Below are 14867 nucleotides of genomic sequence, written 5' to 3'. Positions count from 1 at the left end.
TTATAGAAAATTTCAAGAAAGGAAATCCTTTACACATTGAGATTTATCTCCCTACCAAGTACTACCCATCGATAACACTACTAGTACTACCACTTTTAACTTCACCCTGGTGTCTGATGATATTTGAAGTAAAAACCCACAACGTAAAGGAAAATCTAAATGAGCTTTTGATATTTCAATTTCATTTTAGGTTGTGTTCTTCATCTATCTATGGAGTATTGATATCGATGCTGTGTTGACCGCAATGTCCTGTTTCCAGTTTCTGTGTGAGGAAGCTGATATCAGATCTGGAACCGAGGAACTAGCTCCCGGACTGAGTATGCTCAATCATAATATCTACCTTGAATTAACGCATGCTAGTCGATCTTTAGCTACCGGTAGGGCTGCTCTTCAAAAACGAATCATGTCTTTATTGAGAAAGATCGAACATTCAACACCGGGAAATAATCAGGTAATAGGATAAGAAATGGTGTGGCGAACTGTGTGCCTGAGCAGTGTGCTGAATGGTGTGCCGAAAAAATTGTGTCTGTGCCTGATCAGTGTGCCGAGCCGTCTGCCTGAGTTGTGTGCTGAGGGATGTATTTGAGAGCTTTTCAGGGTTTTTAGCTATCAGTCATTGGAATCGATCAAAATCCAGGGAACTGAGTTTCTTGGAAGAAGGTTCTTCCCTGACCCCCCCTTAATCGGGATGAAAAACCCTGAAACCTGCTAATGACCACCCTGAATGGCGTTTGGTCGGTTGATAGAACAGTCGGTACCAAACGATGGTGGCTATGAGTCAAGGAGTGGTATGGAATCTCCTGGACCTCCCCTTCTTGTTGCTGCTGCTGTTGCTGCTGCCGCTGGTGAAACAGACAAAAATGGAAGTGTCGGTTCACATCATCTTGTGCCAACAGCCCCAATGCTTTGGCTATGGTGATGATGACTCAGTGCTGATGAAGTAGATGAATTTATCTTGGTTGAAACTTTCTGTTTAAACTGCTGCCAACTCTGTACTGACTGACTCAGTTAACCTAAGCTGCCAGGGATCACTGCGCTCATGATTATAGAAGACACTGTTTCATAATCGCTGATATTTGATTTCAGGCTTGGGAAGACACGTTCACGACGTGGGATACGGCGACGAAAATCCTGGAGAATTTCCCGAAGACGAAACCCGAAGAACCAGCGGATACTTACGCGTCTAGAAATATTACAAAACGTAGACTACAACCGAATTCAACCGAACACGAATTAGAGGTAAACCATCTCACATCGGTTAAACAGATTGAAATCTGAAAAATAATATAAAATGTGTGAAAGTTCGAGAAAAGTGTCCATCGAAATATTTAGTTCCTCTTATATGTTTTATATACCGTATATGTAGTTCAGAATTTATGCACAAGCTGTGTTAAAGTTTAAATGAATTTCATTTTAATCCGTCCAGCTGTGATCATTTACCGCTTATGTTATCATATCTTGATGTGAAAAAGTGTTAAAAATCTGAAAAAAATGATCATTATAAAATGTGAAGTCATTCTTTTGGAAAAAAAAGTGCAAAAAGCCAATATTAAAGATTTGGAAAGAAATGTAAAAAATTTGATCGTGTCCATCAATGTGATACGTGATTATAAACTGTGTTTATTTCTGATCTCTGTGATGTGTATTTGTACTGTAGGATCAGTTGAATGAATGGGCGAATATGACTGGATTTCTGTGCGCTCTCGGTTGCGTTAGTCTTCAAAATAAACCTCACCGGACCAGGTCAGTATCTGTGCCTCTGATAGTCGTCATTGATTGAGCCCCAGTCAAGGAGCCTGAGTCGCTCAGTCATGGCGGAGACCGGTATAAGCTAATCTTAGTTCTATAGCCAATGTTGCAACTTAAGACCAGTCTAAGTTTATTTTGGTTCTATAGCCAATCTAGCAACTTTGATCAGTCTGAGCTCACATCTTGGTTCTATAGCCAATCTTCAAACTTGAAGACCAGTCTAAGCTGTAAGTTCTATAGCTAATCTAACTTCTTACTTAAAGACTGCACTTTTGGACTAAAGTCAAGACTGTGTAACTGGGCCTTGGTGCTGGTTTTATAGACCAGTTCAAACTGAAACCCTGATGCCGGTTTCATTGACCACTTCTGATTCTAACTCGGGCGTTGTCTATGAATTGAGTTAACCCTCGGATAAAGAATGAAAACAGGGGCCAGTGGTTCATAAGTTGGTCAACCAAGGAGTAAACCAGTGGATAGTTGACATAGTGACAATCAAAAGTTCATTATTACTATGGGATTTATCTACTGGTCATCTTTTACCAACTTTTGAGCAACTGGCCCCAGGGGCTGGTTGCATGGTCATGGCTTATATCTAAGACCAGTCTAAGACCAACTTAGTTCTGGAGCCAATCTAAGGACGTAAGACCAGTCTTAAGATTTAAGACAGCTTTTGGACTTAAGTCACGACTGGGCAACTGGGCCCAGGTCTATGAAACTGGCTCCTAGGGGTCACTTGCACTATCATGACTTAGATCTAAGACTAGTCTAAACTCATCTTGCTTCTATTGCTAATTTTTACAATCAGACCGGTCTTTAGATTTAATTGACTTGTCATTACTGGGCATCATGATTACAGTTATAACTGGTCTGTAAGCCAATCTCCGATGGACCTATAGTAACATGAAAGCTGGAAGATAAGCCTTAGGGGTAGTGGAGGGGAGGGGTATGTTGTTGTAATGAAGGAACGATGTTGAGTGGTATATGAGGGGAGTAAAAGGGGATGTAGTGTACTACTGTACTACTGACTGGTATGATTATGATTTTAGTGTGACGACTAACAGTAGTACAACGAGCAATAGTTGTAATAGTATGGACAGTAGAAAGAGTAGCGTTCTGACGAGTTGTTCATCTGATTCACAATACTGTCCGGTTACTCAGTAAGTATCTCTATACGTCACACGTCGTGTCACGCGTCTCCTTAGCATATCTTCTTCTTGTTCTCTAGTTGTCCATGTTTTGTTTTTTTTTACGTAGATCATTATTTAAAAATCCCGATCCAGTACCACATTTTCCCGTTCAAATTTGACTCAGACATTAGTTCATTTTCTATTAGCAGGGTGGCCACTTAACGGGGAAAATTCAGGGAAATTTCTTTGCTTTATATAAGTCAGGGAATTTTGTAAAGGAGATAAAATTCAGGGGCCAGTTGCTCAAAAGTTGGTTAGAGTTAACGAGTGGATAGTTGACATAGTGACAACTAAAAGTTCATTGTTACTATGGTATTTATATGCCGGTTATATTTAACCAATTTTTGAGCAAATGGCCCCAGGGAAATTAGTTAAGATCGCTAGATGCATGTAAAATCAAACGATGTCAGTCTGTGCCTTACGTATTCGACTGTGTTAATTGATTGGATTCTTAGCGGATCAAGTCAGGGAAAACAACATGCATGTCAGGGAAAAGTCGGATGGAAAAGCAAGTCAAATATTTATGTGCAGTGACCTGTACAGCCTCTAGGCTTTCGCTGCTTCCTTCATTTGTCTTCATTATCACTATTGTCATCATTATGACTTGTACATGTATTCCCTTATAGTTTAATGAAAAATAGATTATTATTAAATAAAAGTGGCCACCCTGATAAGTTCGAGTCCTGGACCCAGTCCTACTGTATTTGAATCTGGTGTTAGTTCATTTGTTACTTTAAAGTCTAATGTTAACTGTGGAACTGGGTCCATTACATGTTTCATTATTCAATCCTCACGTTTAAATGATGAAAATCATTTAAAAGACTTTATCCGTCTGAACTAACAAATATTTTATGAATCATGATTTATGGCAATATTTACTCAGTAGTCAGGGGATGTAGGGGGTATTTTTCGATGGTCCGGACCCCTGTCTGCCTTCCCACTGAGGTTGTTGTTGTCGAGACAAATAACAATCAAAACCTTCAAATTTTTACATTAGTTCTTCCGATTCTAGGACAATTGCCCCCCGTACAATGTCCCCCCCTCCCCCTGAATAAAATCCTTTTTGATTTGGATTAACACCACCTAAATACTTTACTTAGAAATTCATTTGTATATTTTTGAATATAGATTTATAAGATATAGAATTACTGATGTTGTGTGCAGATCAAAAACTTTAAATCTGTCCTTTTGTAATTATAATTTACTTACCAAATTAAAGGAAACTTAATAAGTCCACTTATTAGTGCATTAGTTAATGTTGACTGATTTATTGGAATTAGGTTTAGTGTTACTTAAGCCAATCAAAAACTTTAAAACAGTCTTAGAGAAATTAATTAGCTAGAATTAGTTCACTTTGTCTAATTGATTTGAAGTAAATATCTGTGTTACTTTAAGACTAAAAAGATTTAATTTGGGGGGGGGGGGGCAATTGTCCTGATACCAGTTCTTCCATATTTTCGGATACATATACCTGGTACTCATCCGTCTGGAAATTGTATTTTTTTGGATGAATCTTTTGTGCAGTTGAGTTCCCCGTGATTAGGATAGGCCTAATGAAAAGAATTTCAAATGTGCGTTTAACGATTACAGTGAAACTACCTCAGAAGTCGTCATGGTTATCATGATCATTATGTTGATGACTAACAATGTCAATTAAATTGGAAATACATACGGGGACTCAAGAATGGAGATGACTTCAGTAATATGACGACTTATCCAAATGATGACTAATACTTCGTCAATTAAATTGGAAATACAGATTGGGACTCAAAAATACAGATGACTTCAGTTAGGTTGTTATGACTTATCCAATGACGACTTCGACTGAGTTCTACTGTAGTTAATTATTTTCCATATTACGTTCTCAGTGTAGCGGCAGTCGAAATTTTTCCGAAAAACGACAATACTTTGTCGCAGAAAAACGTACGAATTTCGCTACCGATCAAAATATAGATATAGAAATTCACTACGTAATTACAAATCAGTATCTGAGATACGAAAGTGAGGTTAACAATTTGAAACAAAGCTGATGAAATAGGCAACAGCGTAACTACAGTTATAGGACCAGTACAGGCAGCGAATACTAGCGAAACGGTAACTAGCATCACGGTCGTGCGAAGCGACTTCGCGCTAGATTTATTACTGGATGAAATCACTTTATTTCCACGGAACAACCGGAAAATTATCATCGAATTACTTGATATTATCAGAACTAACGGAACGATGAAAACGTATATTACGTAATTAATATTTAAGCCGTCCACATCGGTGTCCGGCTCGTAAAAACATCCGTCCAAATCTATCGAAAACTGATCTTCGAAATATCGAACAGGAAATAGAACACGCCGGCGTTCGTTATCAGTATCAGGAGCGTCGTGATTCGAGCGAATCTCGACGTGCAGACCGACGGCGCCGTGAACGGGAACCAGACGACCGAAAGTCGTTCGATCGATATCGCCACTATCAACCACGAGCTGGTCGAACCGGCGATCGTGAAAACGAACTGATACATCCGACAGCTCAGGTTCGAATCTAGTATGTAAACGGGATCGTCTGCGATTCGAACGGCGGCGTAACGCGCGACCGGGAGGATAGTCGCGCCGGTACAGTAGAGTAAATCGCTCACCGATAGAACGACGATATAGTTGGCGTAGGAGAAACAACGGAACTTGTTGCTGATCATTACCAGAAAACTGGCGACGTTTCCGAAAAAACCGAAACCGTACAGAATAACGAACGCTACCAGAGAGAACATTCGAATTCCGTACGTCATGTTCTCCAATGATCTGAGAGTGATGTAACTGGCGTGCGGACGATCGAACTGCAATTTCATCGTGGTTGAATTCATCTCTTTGTCTCTCCGTCTCTTTCTCTGTCTCGGCCTCCGGACTGAAATTCTTCGAAATCTGCTCTCCCTATCCTCTCTGCTAGTCGACTCAATCTTTATAAGTTTCGGGCGGCCAACCGGCTACCCGCTATGGATTGATATATCAAGGTCCGCTCTCCCTCTCTCCTTTCTACTGCGGTTCTCGCCTATCTATCTTTTGTTCGACAATGAAATCTATACACTAGTTGAATCATGAATTATATTACGCTTCATAAAGCAGTAATTCGCGTCCATTGGATTTAAATTCATAAATGTTTGGTATTGCATTATATTTTTATCGCGCGAGCACGATACATTAATTTATGCTATTGATGCTCGCGTGTTGAAAATCTGATAATGTTCGTAGAATTTAGACAAATTGTGACAAATGAATTTCCGCAGATATTGACCTAAAAAGTGGTTGTATACAAAACTGAAAATAGCTGAAAAGTTTCATTTGTTCGAATTGAATTCTGTATTCAAAACTGTAGTTACGATGTGTGAAATAACATGAAATGAATATCCATGAAACCAAAATTACCAAACGTAAAACGTTGTTGTAGGTTCATGGTGTGTAGCTAACTTTAGGATTTACAGAAAATCAGAGATTAAACATTTACTGATCCTATCCTATCCTATCTAACACTCAAGCAGGGTGGCCACATACCTGGAAATCAGGGGAAGTCGGGGAATTTTCTTTTCTTTGAAAAATTGAGGGAATTTTGTAAACGAGCATAAAGTCAGGGAAATTTGTTGAGATTGCTAGATCGCGCATAAAATCAAACAACTCCCGTCTATGTCTTACGTATTTGACTGTGTTAAATGATTGGATTCTTAGCAGATCGGGTCAGGGAAAACAACATGCATGTCGGGGAAAAGTCAAGAGGGCATATAAAAGTGTCAAGGCGGGCAGATATTGTCCTGTCCAAATAAGACACAGGTTCTAGATTAGTTCCACTCATCCTATAGTTGAGACATTAGAATTAAACTAACTCTAACTTTATTATAGTCAAACTTCACCGGCAACTGTAGAACTAGGTAATCATTTATTGATACAGATTTTAATATGTATTTCGTGGTTTTCACGACTGGTGAAGGTACAAGAAACGTGTTACCTCAAAAGGCCATCTCACCTAGTTTTTTGCTTGTGTTGATTTTTATCCTTATTAATTTTTCTTGCAGTAGTATTTTGTCTCGTTTTAAGCCAATCATTAGTTTGCTATTCATCAGTAGATTAATGCATTTTGACTGAACTCATAAAACAGGTCCGAGGTCTCCTCGGATGTATGAGTTATATTTCTACAGTCAAATCCGCTTAATCCGGATCGCTTGAACCGAATTTTGGTCTAATCTCGATTGCAGTGCATTTGAATCTGGATTTCCTGTAAACTGGATGAATTTTGTTGGTCCGAAATTATCCGAATTAAGCGGATTCTACTGTAGACTGCTGTGATTATGATGATGATGTTTGTGGTACATTTTACAGATTTATTGGTCAACTGTTGCGATTGTTAGTTTGTAATAACGATAAATTCGGTCGGCAAATACAGAAACACGTAAAAGAACTCGTCGGTCATGAGTTGAACCCCACTGTGTACCCGATACTGTTCGATCAGATCAAAGCTTATATGGATAAATGTTTCCATAATTCGACATCCACATCAGGACAAGTTGATGTAAGTAACGAGCATCGCAGGATCATGTTCCGCGGAACCCTGTTCAGCAGCTGGCGGGCCACTGATCTGGAAAACCCGGAAAACTCAGGGCCTGGTTTTATAGACCGGGGGCTAACTCAACTCATTTTCAATTGAGTTAACCCCTGGGTAAAAAGTGATACCAGTCTATAAAACCGGCCCCAGGGAATTAGAAAAAGCTAGAAAAACTTGAGGAATTTGAAAAATTTTACCAAAAATTTTGAAAATTCTGGGAATTTGGATAATGCTATTGACCAAGTGTTTCTTTATCACTACGTGATTAAATGAAAAGATAAATAAATTGTCACATTTTAAGCCTAGAAATTCCTCGGATTCACTCTGTGTTTGTCACATGGAAAGATCAGGGAAAACTCAAGGGATTTGTAAATGGGCTGAAAATGGCCACGAAGTACAGTTCTCTGTTAGACTTGCCACTTATAGACTTGAAATTAGTCAATATCCAATTTCCTAGAGCCAAATTTCAACTGAGAACTGTAGAACTTGATCTTGCGTAACTCCAAGTGTTTTTATTTCCGAGCCTTTTATAAAGGAAGCAAACAGTATCAACTTGACCTACAATTTTCAGGTTCACAAATCGATTTCAATCGTTTCGTGTTTTATTTATTTGCAGGTGACTGAAACGAACACTCAGTTTGTAGAAAATGTGATATTTATATTGAAGAATATTTTAGAGAATAAAACCGAAAGTCCGTGCGAACATCTAGGAATGACAAGCATTGAACCGTTAATGCTCAATCTAGTCAGGTGCGCTTGCGACGATCGGTTATTTTATTATCAGTAATCCGTTGATGTAGGGAGTCATAATTGTCATCAGGTTTGAACTGTTCGCCGTGTGGTCTGCATTTGAAAACAGTTAAACTTCGAAGCTTCACGGCCTTCACAGCTTACCACGGTGCGAATTAAGCCCTCGAACACCTGTTACTGATGTTACATCCAGGCACTTGAACGACTTTTCAAAATAATCTATTTCCCCTTTCGAACTTATATTGCATGCAATATAGAATCTGTACGTACGAATCTAATCCTGTCCTTGAGACAATTTGACCCTGAATGATGATATAACATTACAATCTAACAATCATAAAATAGAAAAACAATCTGCACTTGGAAATAGTATTTCTACTGGTGTTCACAACTGCAGAACGGTTTTATACAAACTTTTGATTAATTCCAATCTGATATAGAATTATTCCAAAGCGTAGAGGCAACTTCTTTCCATTGTACTGATTTTGATATCGTAAGTTGTCGGCTTTCAATCTCATTTTCTTGGTTCTAATTGATGTATCAGCTATAAGATGAGCTTGAAGTTGATTGAAATATCACATAGCAGATTGAGATATCTCATACTTAATTGATTTACCTCAATGTTCATTGAGATATCTATTCATTGATATACCTAGCTCATTGAGATATCTTATACTTCATTGATATAGTTCATTGAGATATCTCGTTAATTGAGATATCTGGTTGTTCATTGAGATATCTTATTTCATTAGTGGCATGTCAAAATTGTTTCAGATATCTCATAGTTGATCGAGATATCTCTTGCTTAGTTGATTGAGGTATCTCATTGTTCATTGAGATATCTTATATGTGGTTATTTGAGATATCTCTTGGTTGAGATATCTCGAAGTTTTTGAGATTTTTCTCTGTTTCCAGTCATGAGAAATCTGTTGCGGTCCTGGGTTAAATTAATAACTAAAAGTCATAAGGGGTCATTCATTTATTACGTACGCATTAGGGGAGGGGGAGGGGGAGGGGTCAGTGCAATTGCGTACTGTAATGCTTAATGTATATGAAAAAATGGCCGATTTTGCGTACAGAGGGGGAGGGGGTTGAAAAATTCAAATTTTATGTGTACGTAATAAATGAATGATCCCTAAGAGAATAAATAATTGAAGTACATGTATATAGTGTAATATTTGTGTATGATATTTTCAGATATGTGCGTCACCTAGATAACAGTATACATTCGATACAGATTAAAACTAAACTGTGTCAACTCGTAGAAGCGGTAATTACAAATCCTTTCAAACTCCTCATGACCGGGTCCCACATTTCTCTGTTAACATTTGACTCGATTAATTTTAGATTAAAACAGGGTGGCCACTTACCTGGATATCTGGGAAAGTCAGAGAATTACATAGCCTTCCTTTAATAAAGATAGGGAATAGTCAGAGAATTTTGTAAAAAGCTAAGAATTATGGAAATTTTGAGATTATTAGATGGGTCGTAGAATCAAACATCTATGTATGTCTCATGTATTTGACTGTGTCAACTAAATTTGAGTTATTGACTGTGTTAATTGATTGGATTCTTAGCAGATCTAAGTCAGTGAAAACAACGTGCATGTCAGGGAATAGTCTGGGAAAAGTCTCGGGGGGGTGGGGGGAAATCAAGTCAAACTAAAGTGACCGCCCTGTATTAGAGTCGTATTTGGCCAACAACAGCTGTGGACCTGGAACCTGGATCTTGAGCTCAGTAGGAACCATGTGCGAACGGTTTGAAAATAATTCTTGACTTCACCTTTTATTTCAGATGATGAAACGCCGAGATGAACTGACGTTTCGTCAAGAGATGAAATTTCGCAATAAATTAGTGGAATATTTAGCCGATTGGATCATGGGAAATTCTCATTTGAATGTGCCAATGGAAGTTTGTGCTACGTCCAGGTACGTTTTATATCGTGTATTTTGTGTGTGTGAGTGCTGGTGGGGCAGGGTGATACATTATAGAGAGTCAAATGTTTCAGTCTAATTCGACACATAAAACACAGCCTTTAGAGTCCAGGACCCGGTTTCATAGACTGGGTATCAAAGTTATCCTTAGGGTTAAATCCTCAATCTGGCTGACAACCATCATAGTTACATTGAGAAACCATGGATATAACTGATAAATTTCAAAATGTTCCCTGGGACTATATTTCTTCCTTAACTATGAAACCCTGCCCTGTAGTTAAGTGTAGAATGTCAAAAATCAATGAATAAGCTTATTTGCAGTATTTGAAATATAAATTTTATTCAGAGTTATGTGAATCCTTTGCCAAATTTGGTTTTTAGATTATTAAATTGTTGGCCTAATTTGGTGCTTAAATAAACTACATTTAATGTGATAATAATTTATTGCGATTCCTGACCTATATCTGATATAAATCTCTATTTCGTTTTTATAGGGAATTAGATTTAGCGAGTATGGAAGCTGTGGCAGCGTTATTAGCGGGGTTGCCTCTGCAGCCCGAAGAGTCAGATAGAGGCGATCTTATGGAGGCCAAATCGCAACTATTCGCTACGTGAGTATATTACACTGTTCACACCGCACTTACTTCAACTGGGTTCAATCTAAGCCTGTTTGGATTATAGTATCTGTAATATGAGTATTGTAATACCGGTCTTAGGTTATTTAGTTTCAATAACTAACGTGGTAACTTAACACCAGTCTAAGCTCATTTGAATTTTATAGTCAGCCTAAAAACCTTTAAGACCAGTCTTAGCCCATTTAGTCTAACAGTAGTTAAGACCGGTTTTAAGATTAAAGACTACTTTCGATTGAAACCGGGATCAAAAACATCTGGGCCAAGTTTCATAGAATCGGTATTTAAGTTATCCCTAGGGGTAAATATTTCAACTCTGGTGACAACTACGCTAGTAAATGTGAGAAACCATAGCAAGAACTGACGAATTTCAATAAGTTCCAAGGGATTTTCGCTTCCACATGTACGAAACTATACCCACGATTCGTGCATGAAATTTTTATCTACCCAAAGTGAATGACTTTCACTTCGTCTATTTTTTTCCACATGTATGAAACTAAACCCATGATTCATTCATGAAATTTTCAACTACGCGGAGTTACTGATTTGAAGGCGCGGAATCTCACCCCCCTGTAAGTTGAAACCCCGAATGACTTTCCTCACTGCTTTTCAGGTATTACACGTTATTCATGAATTTGTTAAACGATTGCGCCGAAGAAGCTGAAGATAAAGCTATGGATCCGGCGCGTAAAAGATCGAATTCCAATCTCAGCGCGTTACGCAACAGTACGGTTATCGCCATGTCTAATTTACTGAACGCTAATATCGACAGCGGATTACGACATGCTATAGGTATGTATCCGAGTGTATCTGTATCTATTTCATATACGTACGTCGTCTCGCATAAACTGTCAACAGTGTAGATAGGGCAAAGGGCAAGCTCATTGAACTCAACTGTCAATAGTCCTGATTGAACAATGGTTTCCAATTAGTTCCCAATCGATGTGTTGTCCTGACAAAGAATGAGAGTTTTCATATTGTTTGTCGACGAACAAGAAATCCACAGGTGTTTTTTACACTATATCTATCTAGAAAGTTTGAACTATGACAGGCATTTAGAGGGACGGATAGTCTTTTTACTACTGTACGTAATGGCATCACAAACTGGTCAGCCGGTATTCAATAACTCTGCACTTAACGCTAAAAAATGCAGTGCGCAGTTAAGATTTGATTCTAAGGTTGGAATATTGGAAAAGGACTAAGTTCTAGAGGCAACTGTGGGACTGAGTTTATATTCATATATATCCCTTATATTTAACTGTGAATTACGTTGCTACAAGATGTATATTTATATCTCATAATTTTGTTGTTCGTTAAGACGAGTTTTAGGATATAGTCGAAATGTCACGTAAACTACTAGTTCAAGGAAACATTTTGGATTCGATCTGCTCTAAATTCCGTTCGTGTTCGTTTCGCACAGGTTTAGGATACCACAACGATCCGCAAACTCGCGCCGCGTTCATGGAAGTTCTAACGAAGATTCTCCAGCAGGGAACCGAATTCGAAACATTGGCAGAGACGGCGCTGGCCGATCGGTTCGATCGATTGGTCGAGTTAGTAACAATGATTGGTGATAACGGAGAGTTACCGATAGCGATGGCTTTAACAACGGTCGTATCATTTCAACACATGGATGAATTAGCGAAGGTTTTAGTGACTTTGTTTGATGCGAAGCATTTGCTCTATCAATTACTGTGGAACATGTTCACAAAAGAGGTCAGTATTACTGAGAGGGAGAAAGAGAGAGGGATAGGGAGAGAGGGAGGGCAGAGAGAATAAAAGAGGGAGGGAGATTGGGAGAGGAAGAGAGGAAAAAGAGGGAGGGAGATTGGGAGAGGAAGAGAGGAAAAAGAGGGAGGGAGATTGACAGAGAGAGAGAGAAGAAAAGAGAGGAGAATGAAAGTAGGAGTGAGAGGGGGAGAAGCTGAGACAAGGGAGCGAGATTTGGAGAGGAAGAAAGACAAGAGAGAGGGGAAGAGAGGAGAGGGAGAAAGGTGAGGGTAGAGATTGAGTATCCTTATTATTCATCAATTCAGTGTATGCAGTATCGTCTTATACAGTTCACCTAGCCTACCCATGACCCCAACTCTAGTGAATTGCTTTCATCTAGAAACATACCTGGTACCTGAATTCCTCATTCCCGGATTAATGAATGTATCTTGATATCACTGATAATAAACTCAGTGTCAACTGTTACTGATTTTCAGAATTTTTTCCTATTTTGTCCAGAAAATGCCAATTTGTTTAATGCTTTTATAGGAATGTGAAAGATGTTATTGAGTGTCTTAACGTTAATTAATTTGAACTATTATGAAATTTTTCATAATGTATCGGAAAATTGAATATTTCAATGAAACTTGTTACTTTAAGCACTAAAAGCCCTGTAACTTTAGAGGGCATCCCCCTTTTAGGTACAGCTCTTACGGCTCGGGGATGTCCTCCTCGAATATATAAATTTTCAATTCACATACCTAGTAATCAAACAAAATTTTTATACCCATATTCGCATATTTGTGAAAATAAATTCATCCATTCATTGAAACTGATTCAACAAATGATAAAATGAAATGATTTTAATGATTTGTAGGTTGATATAGCTGAAAGCATGCAGACTCTGTTCCGAGGCAGCAGTTTAGCCAGTAAAATAATGGTATTTGGATTTAAAATCTATGGTCAGAGTTATCTACGTAATTTATTAAATCCATTAATCATGGATTTACTCGCTGAGGAAAAACAGTTATTATCTTATGAGGTTGATTCGGCTAGGTGAGTATTTAAATTCTGTATTGATGCCGCGTGATGTGGGGGGGGACTAATTAGTGAAGTACTCGTACTGAAAGGGGTTCTGGGATCACAAGATCTGACAGCGCAGTTTTGTAAGGGAGTATGGGATTCTCCCCATGTAGAAAGGTTCAGAAATTTGATAACTTTTTTTTTTGTAAATAATTTTTTTTCATATTTTGAATTTTGAGTTAATGAAATGTGTTGTGGAGGGGTGGCTTGATACCCCCTTCTTTGTAGTCCCTGTATAGAAAAAATATATCTAGAAAAGTATTTCTGCATTTTCGGGCAGGCAGTTTCATGCCGTAGCAGAGTCTCATGACGTCATCAGATTTGAGTCCCTGCCAAGGGAAGATAAGTTTTACATAAGAGAATTCATGAATATTATGTGTTCATTTTGATAATTGTAGATTAGAGGAAGGCGAGGAGGAAGATGAGAATCAACAGAATCTGATGGATCTGACGCAGCAGATATTCAACGCCATTGTGGCGTCTGCTCCTCAATTCCCGCATAAATTACGCAGTATGTGCCATTGTTTATATCAAGTTGTAACTCAAAGATTTCAACAGAGTAGCCGCGAGGCTGTATGGACTGTGATAGGAACCATTATATTCCTGAGGTTTATTAACCCAGCTATAGGTCAGTCAGTTTTATTACTTACTTTCTCTTTAAAAGTTCATAGTCAAATGTCTAAGTCTGCGGCCAGGTTGATAATGAGCTAAGATAAGGCATTTTCCGGATGAAGCTGCCATGTCAAGGCCACAAGCCGGGTCCCACTTCAAATTCATGGGTTTTCACGCCTGCTGTCTTGACAAAAAGGGCAACCTCAATTAGGAGGCAGGAGTCTGGCCTCTGGGACCACCCCCTAAATCTGCCCCAGACCTGTGCAACGAAGTGAAGGAGTATACCGTAATCAGCCTGTCACAGTTGTGAGTGAAATTTACCTCTTGAGATGAAATTAGTTCATTTTCAATGAGTGAATCTGCGTCGAATCTTAACTCACAACTGTAGAACTTGATTCTGAAGATTAAAATTTTGATGTGAATTCACATTGTTTGATATCTTTTTTTCACTGCAGTGGCCCCAAATGAATCTGGTATTATAAACCAAGAGACTCCACCTAAAATCAAACGTGGTTTGACGTTATGTTGTAAAATCATGCAGAATATCGCGAATCACGTTCAGTTCACGAAGGAACAACACATGAAACCGTTCAATACATTCCTTAAAAGTAACTTCGAAGCCGGACGAAGGTTAG

General features: G+C 38.5%; 1 protein-coding gene across 1 annotated transcript in view; it reads left to right on the top strand.

Annotated features, from left to right (window-relative positions):
• The window catches only part of LOC141900180 (neurofibromin-like), a 63525-nt gene that overhangs the window by 23196 nt on the left and 25462 nt on the right, over nt 1–14867 (top strand). Inside the window, exons 17-30 of the mRNA XM_074786952.1 lie at nt 191–451; nt 1087–1239; nt 1658–1743; nt 2796–2906; nt 7289–7478; nt 8128–8261; nt 9459–9531; nt 10056–10189; nt 10690–10806; nt 11441–11619; nt 12248–12543; nt 13415–13593; nt 14019–14248; nt 14688–14862. Coding sequence (XP_074643053.1) covers nt 191–451; nt 1087–1239; nt 1658–1743; nt 2796–2906; nt 7289–7478; nt 8128–8261; nt 9459–9531; nt 10056–10189; nt 10690–10806; nt 11441–11619; nt 12248–12543; nt 13415–13593; nt 14019–14248; nt 14688–14862 — 2318 coding nt within the window. The remainder of the gene's footprint in view (nt 1–190; nt 452–1086; nt 1240–1657; nt 1744–2795; nt 2907–7288; nt 7479–8127; nt 8262–9458; nt 9532–10055; nt 10190–10689; nt 10807–11440; nt 11620–12247; nt 12544–13414; nt 13594–14018; nt 14249–14687; nt 14863–14867) is intronic.

This window comes from Tubulanus polymorphus, chromosome 2, assembly GCF_964204645.1.
Source record: "Tubulanus polymorphus chromosome 2, tnTubPoly1.2, whole genome shotgun sequence".
In the NCBI taxonomy this organism is placed as follows: domain Eukaryota; kingdom Metazoa; phylum Nemertea; class Palaeonemertea; order Tubulaniformes; family Tubulanidae; genus Tubulanus; species Tubulanus polymorphus.
The sequence above is the reverse complement of the archived record's forward strand: the minus strand, read 5'-3'. Positions and strand labels throughout refer to the sequence as shown.